The sequence below is a fragment of the Ammospiza caudacuta genome, chromosome 8 (genome assembly GCF_027887145.1).
Source record: "Ammospiza caudacuta isolate bAmmCau1 chromosome 8, bAmmCau1.pri, whole genome shotgun sequence".
NCBI classification, from domain to species: Eukaryota; Metazoa; Chordata; class Aves; order Passeriformes; family Passerellidae; genus Ammospiza; species Ammospiza caudacuta.
In genome coordinates, this window is record NC_080600.1 from 15,930,581 (window position 1) to 15,948,237 (window position 17,657).

At 41.2% G+C, this 17,657-nt stretch overlaps 1 protein-coding gene across 2 annotated transcripts in view; it reads right to left on the reverse strand.

The window, feature by feature from the left end:
- Positions 1–7,679: 7,679 nt before the first annotated feature.
- Positions 7,680–17,657, reverse strand: part of HECW2 (HECT, C2 and WW domain containing E3 ubiquitin protein ligase 2) — a 99,583-nt gene continuing 89,605 nt past the window's right edge. For both annotated transcript variants that reach the window (XM_058809115.1, XM_058809116.1), the window contains exons 27-28: positions 17,093–17,205; positions 7,680–11,670 (exon numbers count right to left, since the gene is read on the reverse strand). In XM_058809115.1, the coding sequence (XP_058665098.1) occupies positions 11,559–11,670; positions 17,093–17,205 (225 nt within the window). In that variant the 3' untranslated portion in view covers positions 7,680–11,558. The remainder of the gene's footprint in view (positions 11,671–17,092; positions 17,206–17,657) is intronic.

Genomic DNA, 17,657 nt, shown 5'->3' on the forward strand with positions numbered 1-17,657 from the left:
GCTCCGTGCGGGCCCCGCCGCCGCTGTGCGAGTGACGCGGCCGCGAAGGCTCCGAGACCGCAGCACCGGCCCAGTCCAGTTAGAAACCGAGCCATAAATCAGTTCTCACAGTTCTCACCGAGAGCTGCCGGGAACAGAGAGCTCTCAGTCCTCCTCTATAAGTACACTGCTCGCACGGAGCATGTTTGACAATCTCTCAGTCATGCATTCAAGTGGAAACAGGGTCTTCAGAGCCTCCTGAGAAGCCAACAGGAAAAAAAAAAAGTTAAAAGACTCCAACCTGTGGTTTCAAAGACTCAAAATAGCCTAAAGCATGGTTCAGAAATAAGTTGAAGTCAGAAAGAGTTCTAAAATAGTTGCAATTTGTTTGTCAAATTGATTTCCTCTGAAGCAATCCAACGAGCAAGAAATTTGCAAGCATCCGTTTTATAATACATTTATCATGAAGGCAGTAATAGTAATGTAGCATAAGAGTTTAAGAGCTGTGTATTTAATTTCAGCAGTGCACCAGTAGAGTTTCTGGGTTAATTCTGTTTGTGCCATGGCACTGCCAGTGAAATGGGTAATTGCTGTGTTTATTACAGTGCCTAAGTCATGCAGTCACAGCAAGGCTTGCATTAAGATGAAAGTAAGGTAAATGAAGATAAGAAAGCAGAAAGCATTCTTGAAGAGTCTAGAATAGGTCACACCATGTAGCTGGCACACTGAGGTACCTACTGAAAACGTGTAACTCCTCCTTGTTTGAACTTCCATCTGGCTTTTTAGCATTTTGAGCTGTGGGTATTTTTGACAAAAGCAGTCCAAAATCTTTACTCTCTCCCACAGAGTTCCACCATCTCTGCAGGGTTCCAGATCATACCCTTTCTTGATTATAACATGATTTCAAATACATCTGTCAAACAAAAATACAACATGTGGACAGGATTGGTTTTGTTTAGAAATGCTCTTTGTGCAGTATGAAAAGCAGGCAGCATTCCAAACATACCAAATGAGCCACAGAGTAAATTTAAATGATGGCCACAATTAAGATGTTTTAGGTTATTATAGCACGTGGTGCCAAGAAGTAAATGACAGTGCTTATGTTTGTCTCCTTAGCTGCTTTTTTGTCTTTATTGATGCTCTTCAGGATTTGCTCTACTCTCCCTTTAAGTTTTGAAAACCAAGTAAATATCAAAAATGCTTCATGACATGCATGTTATTGTACTCTTGGTTATCTGTTTCTATAATGCCATGGAAACATGAATGGCACTTAGAGAAGGGTATAATTGACAGGACTCCACCCTGAGGACTTTGGAATTTTACTTAGATACACCACAACTGAGAAGGACAACAAAGGTGGAGGAGGGGAAATGGGTAGGCTGAAGGTCACAACAGTACATGATCATGAACTATTATTATTCCTAATGTATACACCTGGTCTGTGGGATCATTAAAAAATAGCAATTTAAAGGTGTTAGCTTCATAACTCCCATTCTTAGTTACTTCTTCTCTGGCTTACCTTGATTATCGGTTCATTACAAAGCTGGCTCTTTTCAGCCTGTAGAGGCTTTCACGGAAAGAACGATTCCCGCTTGATGAGCAGCCATTCAGCACGGCTGCGATGCACGGCCCCCGGTGATCAGAGGCACAGGTGTTCCAGGCAGCCAGCCTTGTGGGAAAAGCTCTGCTCCCTCAAGGAATGCTGGTTTCAGCACAGGTCATGATGTCTGAAGAGATGGCACCTACCCTTCTCAGTAGGGAACTGTGCCCACTGACTGGGGACAAGCACACAACATTAAGAGCTGCACAGCTGGAAGCTCAGTGTCTGAGCCTTCTCCAGCTCGTTTTTATTTAATATAGGTCATTTAAAAAAATCTTATCCCCCCCCGTGCTAAAATCTCTGCACCACCTTCTCACACAAGGCAATGCTCAGTGCAGTGGGAAATCTCTGGATTCCCCCCAGCTGCCTCAGTGACACTCAGCACAGGCTCCAGGCCAACTGCAGTGTTTACACCGAGGGAAAGCGAGTGAGTGATTGTGCACTACGTGGCATCAGTTATCAGTGACCTGAATGAAAATACCTCATGAGTCTGACATCAAGAATGTCAGAGAAGAAATTCTGAGAGGGCTCCAGTCCCAAAGCCTCACCTCTTCCCACAGCAGCTCTCCTTCAATGACTCCAGTTAGCTGGCACCACATCTTGAGTAGCAGCAAGAGAATGCAAAATCACCTTCTAGAGAAAGTTTGTTTTTTTTTAATGGAAATGTCACTTTACTATCAGGTTCTCCAGTTTGTGTAACACAAAGGAGAAGTGACAAGTGGCCATTTAACCATTCTCAGGCTGTGTCGTGGTGGGGAGAACCTTTGCCTAAGAACTGGTTAAAGACCAGTTTCTCCCACTCTAACCACTACCATCTCTTAGAAAAGAAGGAGGAAATATTTGGTGGGGGCCACTGACTTTTATTAAAGACAACAGAATGCATTTCCCTGTGAAAAAGAGAGCTTTCCTGAGTTGCAGCCATTGCTGGGAAGTATTTTCCTGTCAGCTCTGGTGCTTTGTTTGTCATAAGGGGTTTTTTTTCATATGTAGCTCTTATTCAAATTATGTTGCATATGGCTGAAGAATCCTTAATTTTCCCACTTCCAAAATCATGGTTTGTAATATGCCGAACTCCACAGACCACCAGAAACCACTTAGCAAAGGAGATGTCAGAAAGAGTATCTTGTGGTTTCTCTAAAGGTTTTTAAATGCTGCAAAAAGACAGAATGCTCTAAAGGTACTCACTTCAAAAAGGATGTTGCAGCATATTCAGAGGCACAATAAAAGAGATGTTTTACAAAGCAGATTTTGTAAGAAGATTTATTTTAATTAAGTGATTTCATGATGAAACATGGTCTTAAACAAAATAGAGATCAGTATGAAAATAAAATTATACACAGAAAATTCTTTTCCCCAAATGTTTTTGAGTAACAGGGAATACAACACAACAGTCCTGTATTCAAATTATGTAAATCTGTGAGCAGTCAAACATTATAGTACATTCCTTGAAGCCAGGCACAATGACACACATTGTGTGCCCCTGTAACACACTCAACACATTTTCTATCTCTCCTCTCTGCCTCGAAGAAAAAAATCCTGAAATGTAATGCAATGTAAATAGGGAAAAGGAGGGAAACATCTTAATGCTTGAAGCAGGTATTCCCCATTTAGTGTTTTGTGAAAGTCATGTACCAAATTCAGATGAAACTTAAACTGGCTTGTAGAAAGATAGAAAAACTTGGAATTGTATTTGATATACAGTCTTGTGAACACTTTAACTGAAAAGTATGGAAAGGATTAAAAAATACACCGTGTTCTACTTAAAGCTTAGAAATAAATATGCACTCCATATTCTCAGTGCCTGAAATTCTTTAAAAACAAAGAACTTGGTATAAAATTATATCAAGTAATTGTCAAAAATGAGGAAGATGCACCTATAATCCTGTTAGATTCTGGATGCCTGCATCCCCACTACAAAAACTTGTAAAACTCTACACACTTTGAAACATGCTGAAAAACCCAAACTGTAACTAGCAAGGGCAGGAACATCAACTGACTTGGGGGTAGCAGTATTCCACACCACATCCCTCATTACCTTCTTCTCCTCTAAAGATCTTTCTTTCCATACTGTACCAGCACTTACAAGTACAAATGTTCAGTCAATTATTCAAAAAGCAGCCTTGCTGATCGGGATTCATGGATGCCCTCAAGGCTACGTCATTCCCATGAAAAACAGCGTGCAAAGAAAAAGCATCCTTCACATGTGATTTATGTAGTTAATATTATCATAATTCTCCTCCTCCCTGCAATGCTGATAATAAACAGCAGTCTCCTGAGTGTTGCAGACTCATTGCAGAAAAATGTCCTGCTGAATGGCACTATTGAACCAGTATGGTTCAACATCGGAGTTGTCTTCTCATTTAGGACTTCAAGTATATATAAACTCCTACTGTCTCAGTGACCATGTTGCAGAAGAAAACTCACAAGGAATTCCTTTCCTGACTCTCATATTCAATCATTCAATAGTCTTATCTTTCAGGTAAAAAAACCATGTCAACTTTTAGGTGCAGAAACCCATCATGAAACCCTCCCACCCTCTTACACAGTATTTTTTTTTAAATAATGTCATTAGAGTGTGAATGGAATCAAGACTTGCATCTGCATGGGTAACATTACCTAGGTCATTGAGAAAATTCTAATTACCCTAAGTAAGCCTTGGAAGTGCCACCTCAATCCTTCTCTTTGTCAAAATGCGTGGTCCTTATACAACCATAATGCAAATATCAAGTATCTTTAAAAAAAACCCAAAATCTGCATTTTGTCACATCTAAACATTAGGGATTTGGCCCATCACATTGAAGAGGAAAGTCACCATTGGTTGTGATGATTTAACCTTTTATCAGAAATGGTATCCTTTGCCAAATGCAGATATAATAAACAGTCATTACTTGTACAAACATAAGACCACTTCCAGATACCACCCTTATTTTATTTAAAAGCCTTCATTTTCCTGAAAACGGCCCAAATAAAAAAAAAAACCCAGTCCCAATAAAACAAAATAAAAAAGACAAACCACATAGAAGTAAATTTTCTGATTGTGTACTTAGATTTTCAAAAGCTAATAATCAGTTAAAGCATGTCCTGCAGTTGCAGTAACACCAATGTATTTCAGGATGAGCAGTCATTTTTTCCTAGATGCATTATCATAGCCTAATTTTCAAGCAGGAAGTGTCCTGTTTTATATGCCAGGGCTCATCACAGCTCACTGTCCTGCTCCCTACCCTCGAAGTGCAATCCTTTTTCTGAGCCTACTCTCAGCCTTGTGCTCACTCCAGCCTCCTCCACAGCTCTATCTCATGTGCTGCGTGGAACTGCCCTGTCTTATCATTACAGCACCTACAATTACATTCCTGCTTAGAATTACTTATGAGGCTTCCCAGATTTATTTTCTTATTCATACAGTAATCTACTTTAAAATTAGTGAGCTCCAACGTCTGACTGCAGTCAGCATGGCAATCAAATATGATGTCTCAGCAAAATCCTCTTTTATTGACCCTTATACTGCTGGATGGGCATTTCTAACTATGAAAAATGTAATCCTCATTTCAAATGGAAGATGTGGAATAGTCAGTGGAGTGTGTCATGAGCTGCTTGTATAGCAAGTAGCAGGCATCAGAGAAACAACAGGCTTTTGGGGAAAATCCAGCTCAAGGGCTGCATGAGAAAGCCTCCAGCTGTGGAAGGCACAGTCCTCACTACGGGAACAGATCTCCTGCTGCTGTGATTTCTGGATCAGCATCACCTGCCTCACTGCAAAGGCTCTGCGCCCACCTGGCCAACAGCCTGGGGCAGCCCATGGGGCCCACAAATTCTGGCAATATAAAACATTGCAAGCAAAATCCCCTGCCTCATTAATTCTGCAAAACCAAAACCAAAAGACATTTTACCTTTGGATGTCTAATCAACTGTTTTCAAAACCACTTTTATGACTATTTTTATTGAACAACTGAGTCCTGATGTGAGAGTAACAGTCATCCTGTTGACTGGACTGAGGGAGCTGCTTTTGAAAGCAAACCCAAACCAGAGTCTTACTGTGATACTACAGCTCCAGTCAGTGTAGGTGGTCAGCAATTGTCTCTGGGTGATTGCAGGATTATGTGCAGTCAAAAGGGACAGGATGGATGGCTTTGGAAGGCAGCCCAGAATAAGGGAGACCAGAGTCCTGTGGAGTTCTCTAGGTTTATACATTTAAAAGCTAATGATGTCAGCACAAAGGGATGTTAAATTAGTTGAACAATATACCTCCTGAGTGCTTAACAAAAGCCTCCAAGTAGGCAAGGCTTTTTCTAACACGGGCTGAATGAGAAGCTGCTCAAAGTTCTGAAAACAAGAAACAACTGAAACCCAAAAGATAAAGTTTCATTATTCAGAAGTTTTTTAATGGGTGAAAGGATTGAGAGCAGCATAGCTCAGCTCCCTTTCACATCCATCATAGCTTTGAGAAATTTGTCAGAATACATCTCTAGTTAAAATTTTAGTATCATTATTCTGCAATGTAATCTGAAAGGAAACAAGTTCAAATTTTGAAATATTGACTTAGAAAGGGGCTAATCAATAGGTGTAGCAACTATTTCACATAGTCCTCAGGAGGTATTTTTAAATGCATTTAGAATATATACAGACACTTCAGCAGATTGTAACCATTCCAGGAGTCCTTGACTGTCATCCTTTTACCAAAAATCAGGAGGAACCTTTCTAAACAGTGGCCAGAAGGTCAGTCATACAAAACAGAATTATTAAATAATCATGGTTTCACCTTAAAATACCTACAGAGTAATATGGCTCTGAGCAAAACCTATGAAGCAAAGTCCTAAAGGGAAATATTTAGTAAAAATACTACAAATGTTTCAGTAAAAAATATTTCACAGCAATGAATATCCCAAATAGTAGTAGCCTAATGCCAAAATTAGTCAGTCTAAAGCTGAACAGAAGCACTATGAAGTTCACGGTCTATTTGGAAGACATGCAAAATATAAATCACATCTTTCATTGTGAAAATTCTGTGTTTGGAGGGTCAGCATTGTAATTCTGCATACTGCTAACTGATGTGGTTTATGCTGCCTTTAGTAAAGTTATTCTTTTCCTCTACTATTTACCTAACAAATATTTAGTTTTCCAGCAAACAAGTAATTTCAAATTCGACCCCCAAAAATTTTTTATTGCGAAATATTTAGGCAAAAGGTTAAACTAGTCCAAGAGCAGCCACTGTCATTGCACTAACAAAATCGTAAAGAATTTTCTACTTAAACTGATGAGCCAGTCAACCCATAGCATTTCTGCAGTTCTGCTTTATAGCACATAATTGAGCCAAAACACAAACAGTTTAAGAAGCCAGCTTTGAGTATTTTTCTGAAATTTTGCTTGGAGCTCAATTGCTTGCCTAGAGAGAAAAGGATGAGAAGGGAAAACAACAGTAGATGAAAGCTACATCTGCAGTCTTATGACTGGAGAGCAACCGTCTTCTCAATTCCCATTAGTGCTAACAGGAATATATTAACCCTCCACATAAAAAAGTGGCAGGAAAACCAACACTATTAGTATAATTTAATGCAGATAAGTTTCATTCACTGAAAAGAAGTAACTTGCTTTATGCTATGGGACATGAACTTACACTGGCCATTCAAACACAGCTGCTGAAGTTTCCCTGATGTGAACAGGGATGCCCTTAGATCAGAGACAGCCTGCTCCAAGCAGCTCCTTAAAACTGTGCAGCTACCACTGCAGAAACTCAGTAAACATCTGGAATTTATACTGCTGAGATTACATTTAACAACCAGATTATACCATTGCAAATGCTCCAGAAGGAATTTTTTTTTAAACTTTTTTTAAAGGATTAAAAATACATAAGAAACCACAAACCTCTTCTGTTTCCTATAATTTCAAACAGAGCAAACTACCAGTCGGCTGCTCTGCCAGTCCAGCTCCCAGCAGCAGCTGTGTGTGATGTCCTGCCAGGGCACTGCTGCCCAGATTCCCGGTTCCCCGAGATTACAGCTATTCCCTGCCCCCGTGCCCCGGGGCTGCCTGCTGCCATGTGCAGCTCATGTGGTGCTGCCCCTGAGCAGCCTTGCCTGGGAACCCACAAGAGCTCACCCCACTTACTCTCTAAGCCATGCTAGCATTTTTCATGGTAAGGTCAGTACAGGAGAATGAAAATGATGTTTAAAAGCAAAAGGAGGGAAATGTTTGATGAATACCAAGGAAAAACAGCAGGCAGGGAGTGGGGTGGGGAAGAAGTTCTGGATGGAAAGGCTTTCCTGTCCTGCCCTGCCAGGTGCTGCTGGCGCTGTGACAGAGGTGGCAGATGGCTGTGCCCTGCTGCTGTGGGCAAAGGCACCACTCCCCTCACTGCTGCTGGCCCACAGACTCAATGGTGACTGCTACAGCAGGTGCCCCACTGCACAGCTTCATTGATTCCAAGCTTTTGTGGTGTATTTAGGAGTGTTCTGGCTGTAACCTGACTGCCAGTAGTGCCAGGTGAGCAAAGCACACCTCTGCTGGGCTGGCACACTGTGACCTGGGGAGAGAGGCCCTGCCCTGGCATGTGTGGCACAGAGGCCACTCTGCTGCCAGCCTGCCCAGCCTGCAGTGACCTGGGAGCTGCTTTCTGGCTGGTGATGTGTGGCTCCACTTCCCAGCAGAGCAGGAAACATGGGCTGCAGGAAACAATTCCTGCAGGGACATCCCCTGCCAGCCTCTGTGTGATGGAGATGCTGCGGGTTAAGTTAGTATGAGTTGTCATTGGCTGAAGGGATTCTTCTGTCCACTTTTTTCCTTCCTAAATGCAAAGCTCCTTAGCACCATCTGGAAAAGCTCCAAGGAGATACAGAGCTTTGGAAGGGCTCCCCAGCCTTGCTCTGTGTGGACCCTCATCCCTGCTACACTGTGTCATAAGCAATAGCATTGTGGTTGCCTGCTGCAGCCAAGCTGCAAGACATGAAAGCTGGCTTTCCCTTGGGACACATTAAATGGGAATGGCTTCCAAAACTAAAGGGAGAACATTCCAAGCAGTTGCCAGGAGATGTGGGTATCTGAGTAAGCTCAGGCTTCCTCTCCTCTACTCCCTCCTTGCTAATCCCTTGGAGCAGCAGCATCCCTTACACGTCACAAAGAGCCAAGTGCTCGAGGCAGCACAGGGAGCTGTACCCAGCTGACACCTCAACCTTCCCACAGCGCTTTTCTGGAGTCCCCCAGGGGATGTTGGCAGCAAAGGAGGAAGGAGCAACTTCTCCTTAGTCTCTCTTGGCTTTGGTGCTACGAAGACTCTGGATTTTTTTAAAATTTATCTATTTTCTAACTGACAGCTGCCCCACTCGTGACCCTGTCACATCTTCACAGAATATTAGATTATCATGGCTGATTTCAATTATCTTTACATGCATAAATACAGAACAAATGGGTGCAGTAGATATATTTAAATAAAAATTGACAAGATGCATTTATTGTTTTAGTTTTGTACAAAAGCATAACTTAAAAGGCAAACTAGTATAAACTTACTTTGTGCCAAATATTTAAACTGTTCATTCCAAAGAGTATCTGGTTCAAAACTTGTAGATACAGTTTCCACCTGGGAAATCTCTTTTTTTAAGACCACAGATAACACAGTATTGTAAAATGAAAATTCTGTAGTCCCTCAACCAATCAGAAGTTGCATTCTGCTCTGAGTGCCAGACTTTTAGCTACTCAGTGAATGGATCCCATGAAACATGAGCCATGCTGGAGTGACCTGCTGAAAAGTCAGTTTGCCTACTGCTCGTTCATGGTCTGAAGAGAGATGTGCATTAGGACCCGTGACATGCAATCTTAGCAAAGACTGATAAATACACGTGTAGAAACAGGGCGATGTGTTTGGATTTTTCTTTGCTACTTCATACCAGCCAGAAGTAGCCTAAGAAAACCTAAGTTACTTAAGAGAGTCCCAGATGTCATGCAGAAGCTCAATTATCCTTGAAATAAAAGAATGCTTTCGCCCTGATTTTGCTTTTCCTTAGCACATGTGCCATTTCCTCAGTGAGTCTGAAGGGTTTTCTCAGTCACCACCACAGCTGCAGCTGCCTTTGCCTCGGGGGGTGGCTGGCAGTCTCTGCTGACGGCATCTCCAGGGACACTTGCCTCTGCTGGAACAAACCTCCCACCAGAACAAGCAGGCACCTCCCTCAAACGCCCCTTCAAGAGCCGCCAAAGCGAGGAGGTTACTCCAAAAGCTACCTTCCCCACAGAACAGAGCTCGCTGTGCTGCAGCACTACCAAAGGGCTAGCACAGAGCTGGATTCGTGTTCTTGTCATCCAGTGTCCAAGCGCAACTCCTGCCATTTGAAAATGTGGTGGATGCAGCGCGTGACGGCAGCTGTGCGAGAAATGAGGCACAGCTGCACGAGTGTTCCACAAGACCATCTGGAGGAAAAGTACCAAAAATAGAAGCGAGCAAGCCTCGTGTATTTCAGCAAAATTAAGCATAAAGAAATCGGTGTCCATGCAGTGTTTGATATGCCATAGAAACTGCTGCAAATAACACTGGATAAGAAAACTATTTATCAGTGAAAATGCAAGCTTGGACACTACGAACAGTTTACATCTTGTAGGTGTTCACTGATACAGGACAGTGGCATTATGACCAGTGGCTCACCTTAAAGAAGTTATTCATGGTTTTCCAAATGAGCTAGTGTTTTACAGTGCTGTACAAATAAAAAGTTGTGGGGAGCATATGAAATATCTGTATTAAATTCCACTGCATTAAGTTATCCAATGCATGAAAAATGACCCAGATGCATTTAAAATAAATGCATATTACAATATCACATATAGTATTATAAAATTATTACTTATGTGCACAGTCCTGATATCTATAGACATGGCACTGTGAAGAAAGCCTGGTTCCTAAGCATTTTTATAGATATTTGATAGTGATGCAATTTGCTGTCAGTCAGATCATAATGTCCCTTCAACTTTGGTACATTCAGTGCAAAATATTTTCGGGAGATTTTTTTACTCTTATAAAAATAAAAGGCATTTTTTTTCCCTGGAGAGTGCTTAAAGAATAAACACTAGCAGAATGTCTGTTCAAGCATGGAAAGTGACAAAACAGAAATAACACTTTTGTTTGCTTGTTTCCTGTTTACACTCTAAGAAACATAATATAACGAACCTATAAAAATAAACAGAAGTCACTGTGTTAGGGTTTTTTTCCTGATATGCTGTGATAAATTGCTAGTTTCTTCTTAAAATAGTTTCCATGCAGTATAAAGCATAAAATCAGTCTTATTAAGTTAATAAGTTCATTGTAACAGCTCATATTTTGGCATACACACCACTGGCAAATGCATTTCCACAAACCTCCTCAATGCACAAGCTGTTGTTACATCCTTTGTTGCTGATTTTCCTTCCAACTCACTTCTGCCCCAGGAACTGGAGCTTTATGGTGTTCTCCATGCAGGCACTCGTAGTCTTAGGTAAAGCAAGACTATGCTGTTATAACATATGGCATAAAGGAATGTACCTTCATGAATTTAAAAAAAAAAAAGAATTTATAAAAGTTCAGTTGTATGCTTTTTTGATAATTTACTGGGTAGGTAAGGGACTGAATGGTTTCACATTTTGACTTGAATTTTCTATTGAACAACTTTGAGAAATCCAGTCCTTGGGTACATGTCAGTTTTGCAGTAGCCAAATGGATCACAACATGGCATCAGGTTTCTGGTTTGCTCAGAAAATAAACTCAAGAAGTGTAGCCATCCCAAAACCCCATGGATTGCAAGACTTGGCTTTCCCTGCACACCAGGCACACTCTAGTTTCACTGCTGAGAATTCTGCCACTACCACAATGCTTTTTAATTGCTTCACAAGCTCCTTTGTGGAACCTCATTATTTGAATTGCACCATGAAACAATTTTCCTCTAGGGAATCCAATACAAAAGTTCATTCATTCCTTGAGAAGACAGATCCACAAAAGTCCAATGAGCTGGGCACTGTGGTTTGTGTATCACTCAAGTCCAAAAGTACTTGTCTCTTCTACTGCTGTCAACAGTTTTTCATATAACATAGAGAATGATGGGTAAGGGGGAAGGTCCAGACGATTGAAACAAGTGTGAGCCCTGAGGGGAAAAAGAGAGAGGAGGTGAAGAAGTGCATTATTTGCAAAGTTCAAAAGAGAACACACAGATTGGTATGTGCTTGGATAGAGATGGGCAGATAGTATTCTTTTGGAAGACTTTGTTCTGTCAAATGATATTTTCCAATTGAACAGGTAGTGAGGTTTAATCTACTTTCTTCTCATTAAAATAAGCCAGTAAGAAGCATTTATGAAGCTCTTTAGAAACATACTGACAGTCCAAAAGGCATGGGATAGATTTTATCCATCAAATGTGCATGAGAAAAAAAAAAAGAATCATTTGGCATGGCACAAGTCAAACAGTCTGGTCTGAAATCTTGGCTTTAAATGTGTCTTCTGAGATGCAGCCTTTCTTTTTTGTATGGATGATATTTGAATACTGTATTTGCAATGATAAGATATTTCCACATATCTCCAGATCTGCAGTGGTAAAAGACAAATAAATTAGATGCTCTTCCTTCTACAGTTCCTTAGCATATGGATGGTGTTGTTGAGGCATAGTGCTTGTGGATGGATCTGCCCTAGAGGCCAGCAGATTTTGGAATTACAAAAAAGCCACGCACAAACCTGGTTGCTAGAGGTTGCCCTGCTTTCTGAAGTGTGTGATCATGCAATTTATTTCTCAGTTTTTGAAGTCCATCTACCTGAAGTTTGTTGACACATTTGGAACTGTCTCTCAAATCCTCTTCCAGGGAATGAAAAGGGAGATAACAAAGGTTTCTCTTCATATGGAACCATAGATATCATTGCCTGACCTCAGGGCATGCTAAGGATGGTATTTTCTAAAACACTGAGGTGGATGAGTCTGCTCTAATGAAATAGACAATGTAACTATTAATGTGATGGGATCTTGAGGATGAAATGATGCAAAGAGAAACTGGAAGAGGCATCTCTTCTGCTCTAAAGCTTTGTAACACAGCCTCACTTTAGATTGATTTTCGAATTTTAGCAGGTCTCTGTTTACAAATACTTCAATCTTTTGCAATAAAATACATCATAGAGTCATTTATTTAAGCTCAATCCAGCTGAAAATCAAACTCCTCCTGCAGTGCTCTGCCCTTCATCAGCATGATCTGTATTATGCACAAATATGTAACATGTTAATGGAAGGACTGAAAAAGCTCCCTCCTCACAGCAAACACATCTCCTCATTCAACCTACCCAGTCCCAGAAATCCAGCTGTCTACCACAGACCTGTACAGACTTCCTCTGAGCCAGAAAGTACTGCCTTCCACGTGAGCAAATTCATTAATTGCCACTTTAAGTAGCTCCCAGCTATGGGAATGGAACATGGAGTGAAGTGGGTTAATCTCACTTGTTAAAAAACCTCAGAATCCATCACAAACTGGAACTCATTGAAGCTGAAACACCCACTCAGTTACAGCCTTGTAGTGTCATAAAAATATCAGGCTGAAGATATGTATACACAGCACACAAGGTCACACCATTATTATAAACACCAAATATGCAATCACTTAAAAAAAAATTGCCTTTAGCACCCTCCCCAAATCCAGTACTCTTAGAAGAACACTGCAGGTACATGCTGTGTACCAGAGATGGCATTTCCCCACTCCATATTCCAGGGGTCTGGCAAAATTTTTGTACCCAGGCATCTCTCTAAGGCTCCTGGACAAAAGCTTTAACTCCTCCTTCACCTTTCCAAAAAGCTTATAAAATAATATCTGTGATACAGACTATATTGCTCCATGTCCTGCAGAGTACTTTAAAAAATTGAAAATAGCCTCTTATGAAGAAAGAGACCAATTTAAGACCAGTAGCAACAGGAACTCAGTGATCCCTTGAATTCAATGTAGAGTGCTGAAGAGTCTTAGGCAATTAAGAGCCTAACCACATGCTTCTGCTCCATGGGGCTGACAGCCACTCATTAGAACTATGGATCATGCTGTGTGGGCTGTAAAACCACAAATTATAAAAGACACAGTATATAATTAGCAAGGGATTCATTACTAACTGGTTTAATAGTAAGCTGGCATGTTGTTTACATTTATTAAGAGAACTGAGTTTTATCTTATTTTGAGGGCAATTTTGAAAATGGAATCACTAACTGTGGAAAACCAGGTAATTAAAAAAGACAAAAACAAGACCTTTGTCTTCTGAGGCAATGCAAGCTTTTCCAACCCCAGCACACAACCTCCTAAGTCCTTGAGACAAACGTGGTTTTTCCCTTCTGGGTAGTATCTTCCCATTCCAACATTTCAAACCACATGGGCACTGACTGTTCCTCTTCCTGGGCTCACATCTATGACAACATAAAAACCCATCTTGGTTCCTAAAGTCTAAGTTCTCAGATTCCCAATTAAATTCCCCTTCATTTTGATTACCATAGTAAAAGAGAGTGATTTAGGATTAAAATGCAGTAGTCAGACATAAATATAATTTCGAAGTGAACCATCACATGAATGAATAAATAATGTACAGCAATGAACCTGGAACCAATTTCTCAGCATGGGAGTGAACAGAAAGTGTACTGGTCCCTTCCCCTAGTTTAGTCTAATCTGCAACACAGTGTAAAAGAAGGAAGTAGAAGTGGCACTGGGTTAGCAATAGTTAAGCTAGACCCATAATAATCAACTTTTCCAGGGCATTTTACATGCTACCTAGTCAGCGTCAAAGACAGCAATGCAAGCTGGGCAACCTGACATGTGCCTCACAGAAACCTCACTGTTTGGATTCAGCAGAGCTGATTACACAGCAGTCAGAACAGTGGGAACTAGGCAAACATCTAGTGAAAACTTATGTGTTTACATTCACAGCTGCTTGGGCCACAGTCACATACCTAAGTGACTATCCTAGCTGCCCTTTGTGTCTCAGACCAGGAAGAAATGGGGATGGGTATTCTTATGTGTTTTCAGCACTGCAGTAATGTTTTTAGAAACAGAGGAAGAAAACAAAGTCCACTGACCTGTTAAATCCTCATTTTTGCCACCTGAGCACCGAGCACTATCAAATTTCACAGGCACTCCTGCTAAGAGGGCAATTTACAAAGTACAACACTGCTAGGAGTGAGTGATGGTGCCTTAACATAAAAGCTTTAGTTATCAGAGAATTAGTAGGAGTCACAGAGTCCTAGGGCAGCGTTCCCAGCAGATCCATCGATGTGTTTACACATGAGGGGCTTGTTTGGAAACCTCTTGAAAGCTGCTACTCGGGGTTGTAGTTACTGATGTGTTACCTCCAAGCCAGCAGTACCTGGTGTTTGCACAGGGGGTCTGAGAGGCTGCTGAGACCCAGGCTGAAGCTGCACTGCATCCAAGAACTACACATGTAAAAATGCAAACAGCACTTTTGGCTTGGGGCTTAACCCATTTCAGCGCTAACATGGAAGAGGTTTCATTTTTTATGAGATCAAGGTTTACCATGTGTGAATACCAGGAACTGCTTGCTCATAATGACTGCAGGTGTTTGTCACACACAGGTGTTTTTATTTTAATTCTCACATTTGTATGGTACAAACAATCCAGAGAGACAAAATTCAAATGTTTGCTAACCAGGGAAAGTGGGGTAAGTGAAATTTCAATGAATGATACAATCTCTTAAATGTGAGGAGCTGGCAATTCCCCTACACTTGTTGAACAGCCTATGACAGCAAAGATCCTCAACATGTTTCTCCATATTGCACTTTTGGAAGCAGTTTTATTCTGCAATTTATCACAACCAGGGTTCTGCATAACCTTTCCAGAGGAAATTCTGAACATCCTGTTCTGGCAGGTCCTGACCTTTTCCAACTCTGCTTGCAAGCACCAGGAATTTCAGCTTCAGAGAATATATGGAAAAAAATCATGCAATCTCTCTTCTAACTTAAACTCACAAAAAAAAAATCTTGATTTTGAAGTCAGAAATTATTTTCTTAAAAAGTCACAACTTTTACTTCTTAAACAGAATCAAAGCTAGTCCATAGGCCAATCATAATCAAACTATAAAGAAGACTTATTGGGCTACAAGATATTACTAGGTCCCCAAATGACATTTGATATGAAATAGCAATTTTCAGGATTTGGATTCCTTTAATCCTCAGTTGCCTGGCTCTCATTTGTGCTGTAAACAGGAAAGATGGCTCTGTTTAAAGGCCACCTGCTGTGCCTGTGGATTTCACAGCACCACTTCTGTGTCCATGAGCTTCTCCACGCAGTTCTGATGGCAGCAGCCAACCCAAGAGACATCTCTGCCTCTGACCTGGAGGAAAAACCTACAGGTTGCTGGTCAGAGAGACACTGAGTGTCTCTGACAGCCACCCTGTGTCTAAGATGAGACTCTGAATGCAAGTTATTCCTGAGGCACCTTGTTTATGAGGAGTGGGTTTATGATTAGGGTTGAGCTGCCTCCATGGATCAGCCCAGCCCAAAGCTGCCTCCAGAGGCTGTACACAGCACACTAAAGCTGAGGTGTGATGAAGCAGAGTCAGGCTGCCCACACTCCACACACTAATCTGTGTCTAACCACTCCTAACCCATTCTAGAGGCTGCAGAATCACAGAACTGGGTGAAAGGAAATCTCCCAGCTATCAGTCTCATCACAGTAAGGACAATAACCTGTAATTTTCTGTCAATGAAGAAACCAAGCTGAAGGTGGTTTTTTCATCATTCACATTATTAGTCTAGTCCTGGCATTGTTACCATGGACCTTTGAAGAGAACTCTTTTTTCTGCTCCAAAAACTGGAAAGTTTTTTTTTTTTTATCTTTTCATCCTACTCCTCTAAACTTGCCCTACCCAATATAAATTGCAAGGGCTTGTACATCTCAAGTCCTGCTTTTATATCTTGGACTCTGATGCTGTTCCTTTACCCTCTTCACCTATTTCAATTGATCTTAGTTGTTCTCTTTGAAATCCTCACCTTTTTTGTCTCTCTTGCTTCTTCTCAAGTGAAATTACTCCCTCCCATCTATTCTGCACTCACAGCTTTCTTCCTCAGTATTTGTTAACCCTTGACATCAGACCAAGCATAAAAATTGTATCACTAAACTATACTATAAAGCCTGTGTCTGATGCAAAAAATAGGATAGTAGCTTTCAGTCATAGTCACAAGAGCTACTTCATTTTAATTCATATTCATTTTTGCTCCTAACTTGTGAACTGCATGTTCAGTAAATAAATACTTGCACATTTAATCAAATGTAATAAAGAAAGTCAGAAGTAGCTATCATTGTAAGATAATTTTCCATGAGAAAAACACCACAATATGGATGTCAGCCACAGTTGCCCTGCCCTGTCCAGCTTAAGAGAACAAAACTGAGTTCAAACCAAAAGGGATGCATCAGACACTGCAACTACAGGGAAGGAAATTTGCATGTGAGGGATATGCAATATATTTGCATATTTTGTTAATGTTTGTCCAACAGGTGATCTGTTCCCCCAGAGTGGCCCTGTGAAGCCCCTGGAGCTGTACCTTGGAAGAGCAGTGATCTTCCCCCACTTCTCCACGCAGAAGCGCCTGGGCCCGTTGCTGCCCCGCAGAGAGGCAAAGCCTTCGTAGGGAATGCTGGACGTGCCTGTGACAAACTGGCAGCACAAACACCCATCAGGACAGGCTGCACACAGGGGCTGGGGGACACAGCAGCACTCCCACCACAGCCCAGACAAGTTTGGAAAAGCATTCGCAAAGCAAGGAAATTTGTGAGGCACAAGCAATAAATGTTACTTTACATGGAGCTAAGGGCAAACACCATTTCCTGGCTGGGCTCTAGAAGAGGCAGCTTAGCAGATTAATTTCCTCCAAAGGTTTCCTGCTGCATAAATATTGTATAATAACACACTATCAGTATCCAGTTACTCAGACTTAAGCCTAAGTGAGTTTTTTGCTGCTGTTTCCTGCATTAAAAGGAACTAATACAAAACATAGTAATATCCAGTGGCTTTGTGTTATGCCTTTTTAGCTATATGGATTTCCTTTGCTTTATAAACCACAACTAACTACTGTAAGAAAAGGACAAAATTCTAAAGGTTAGATATGC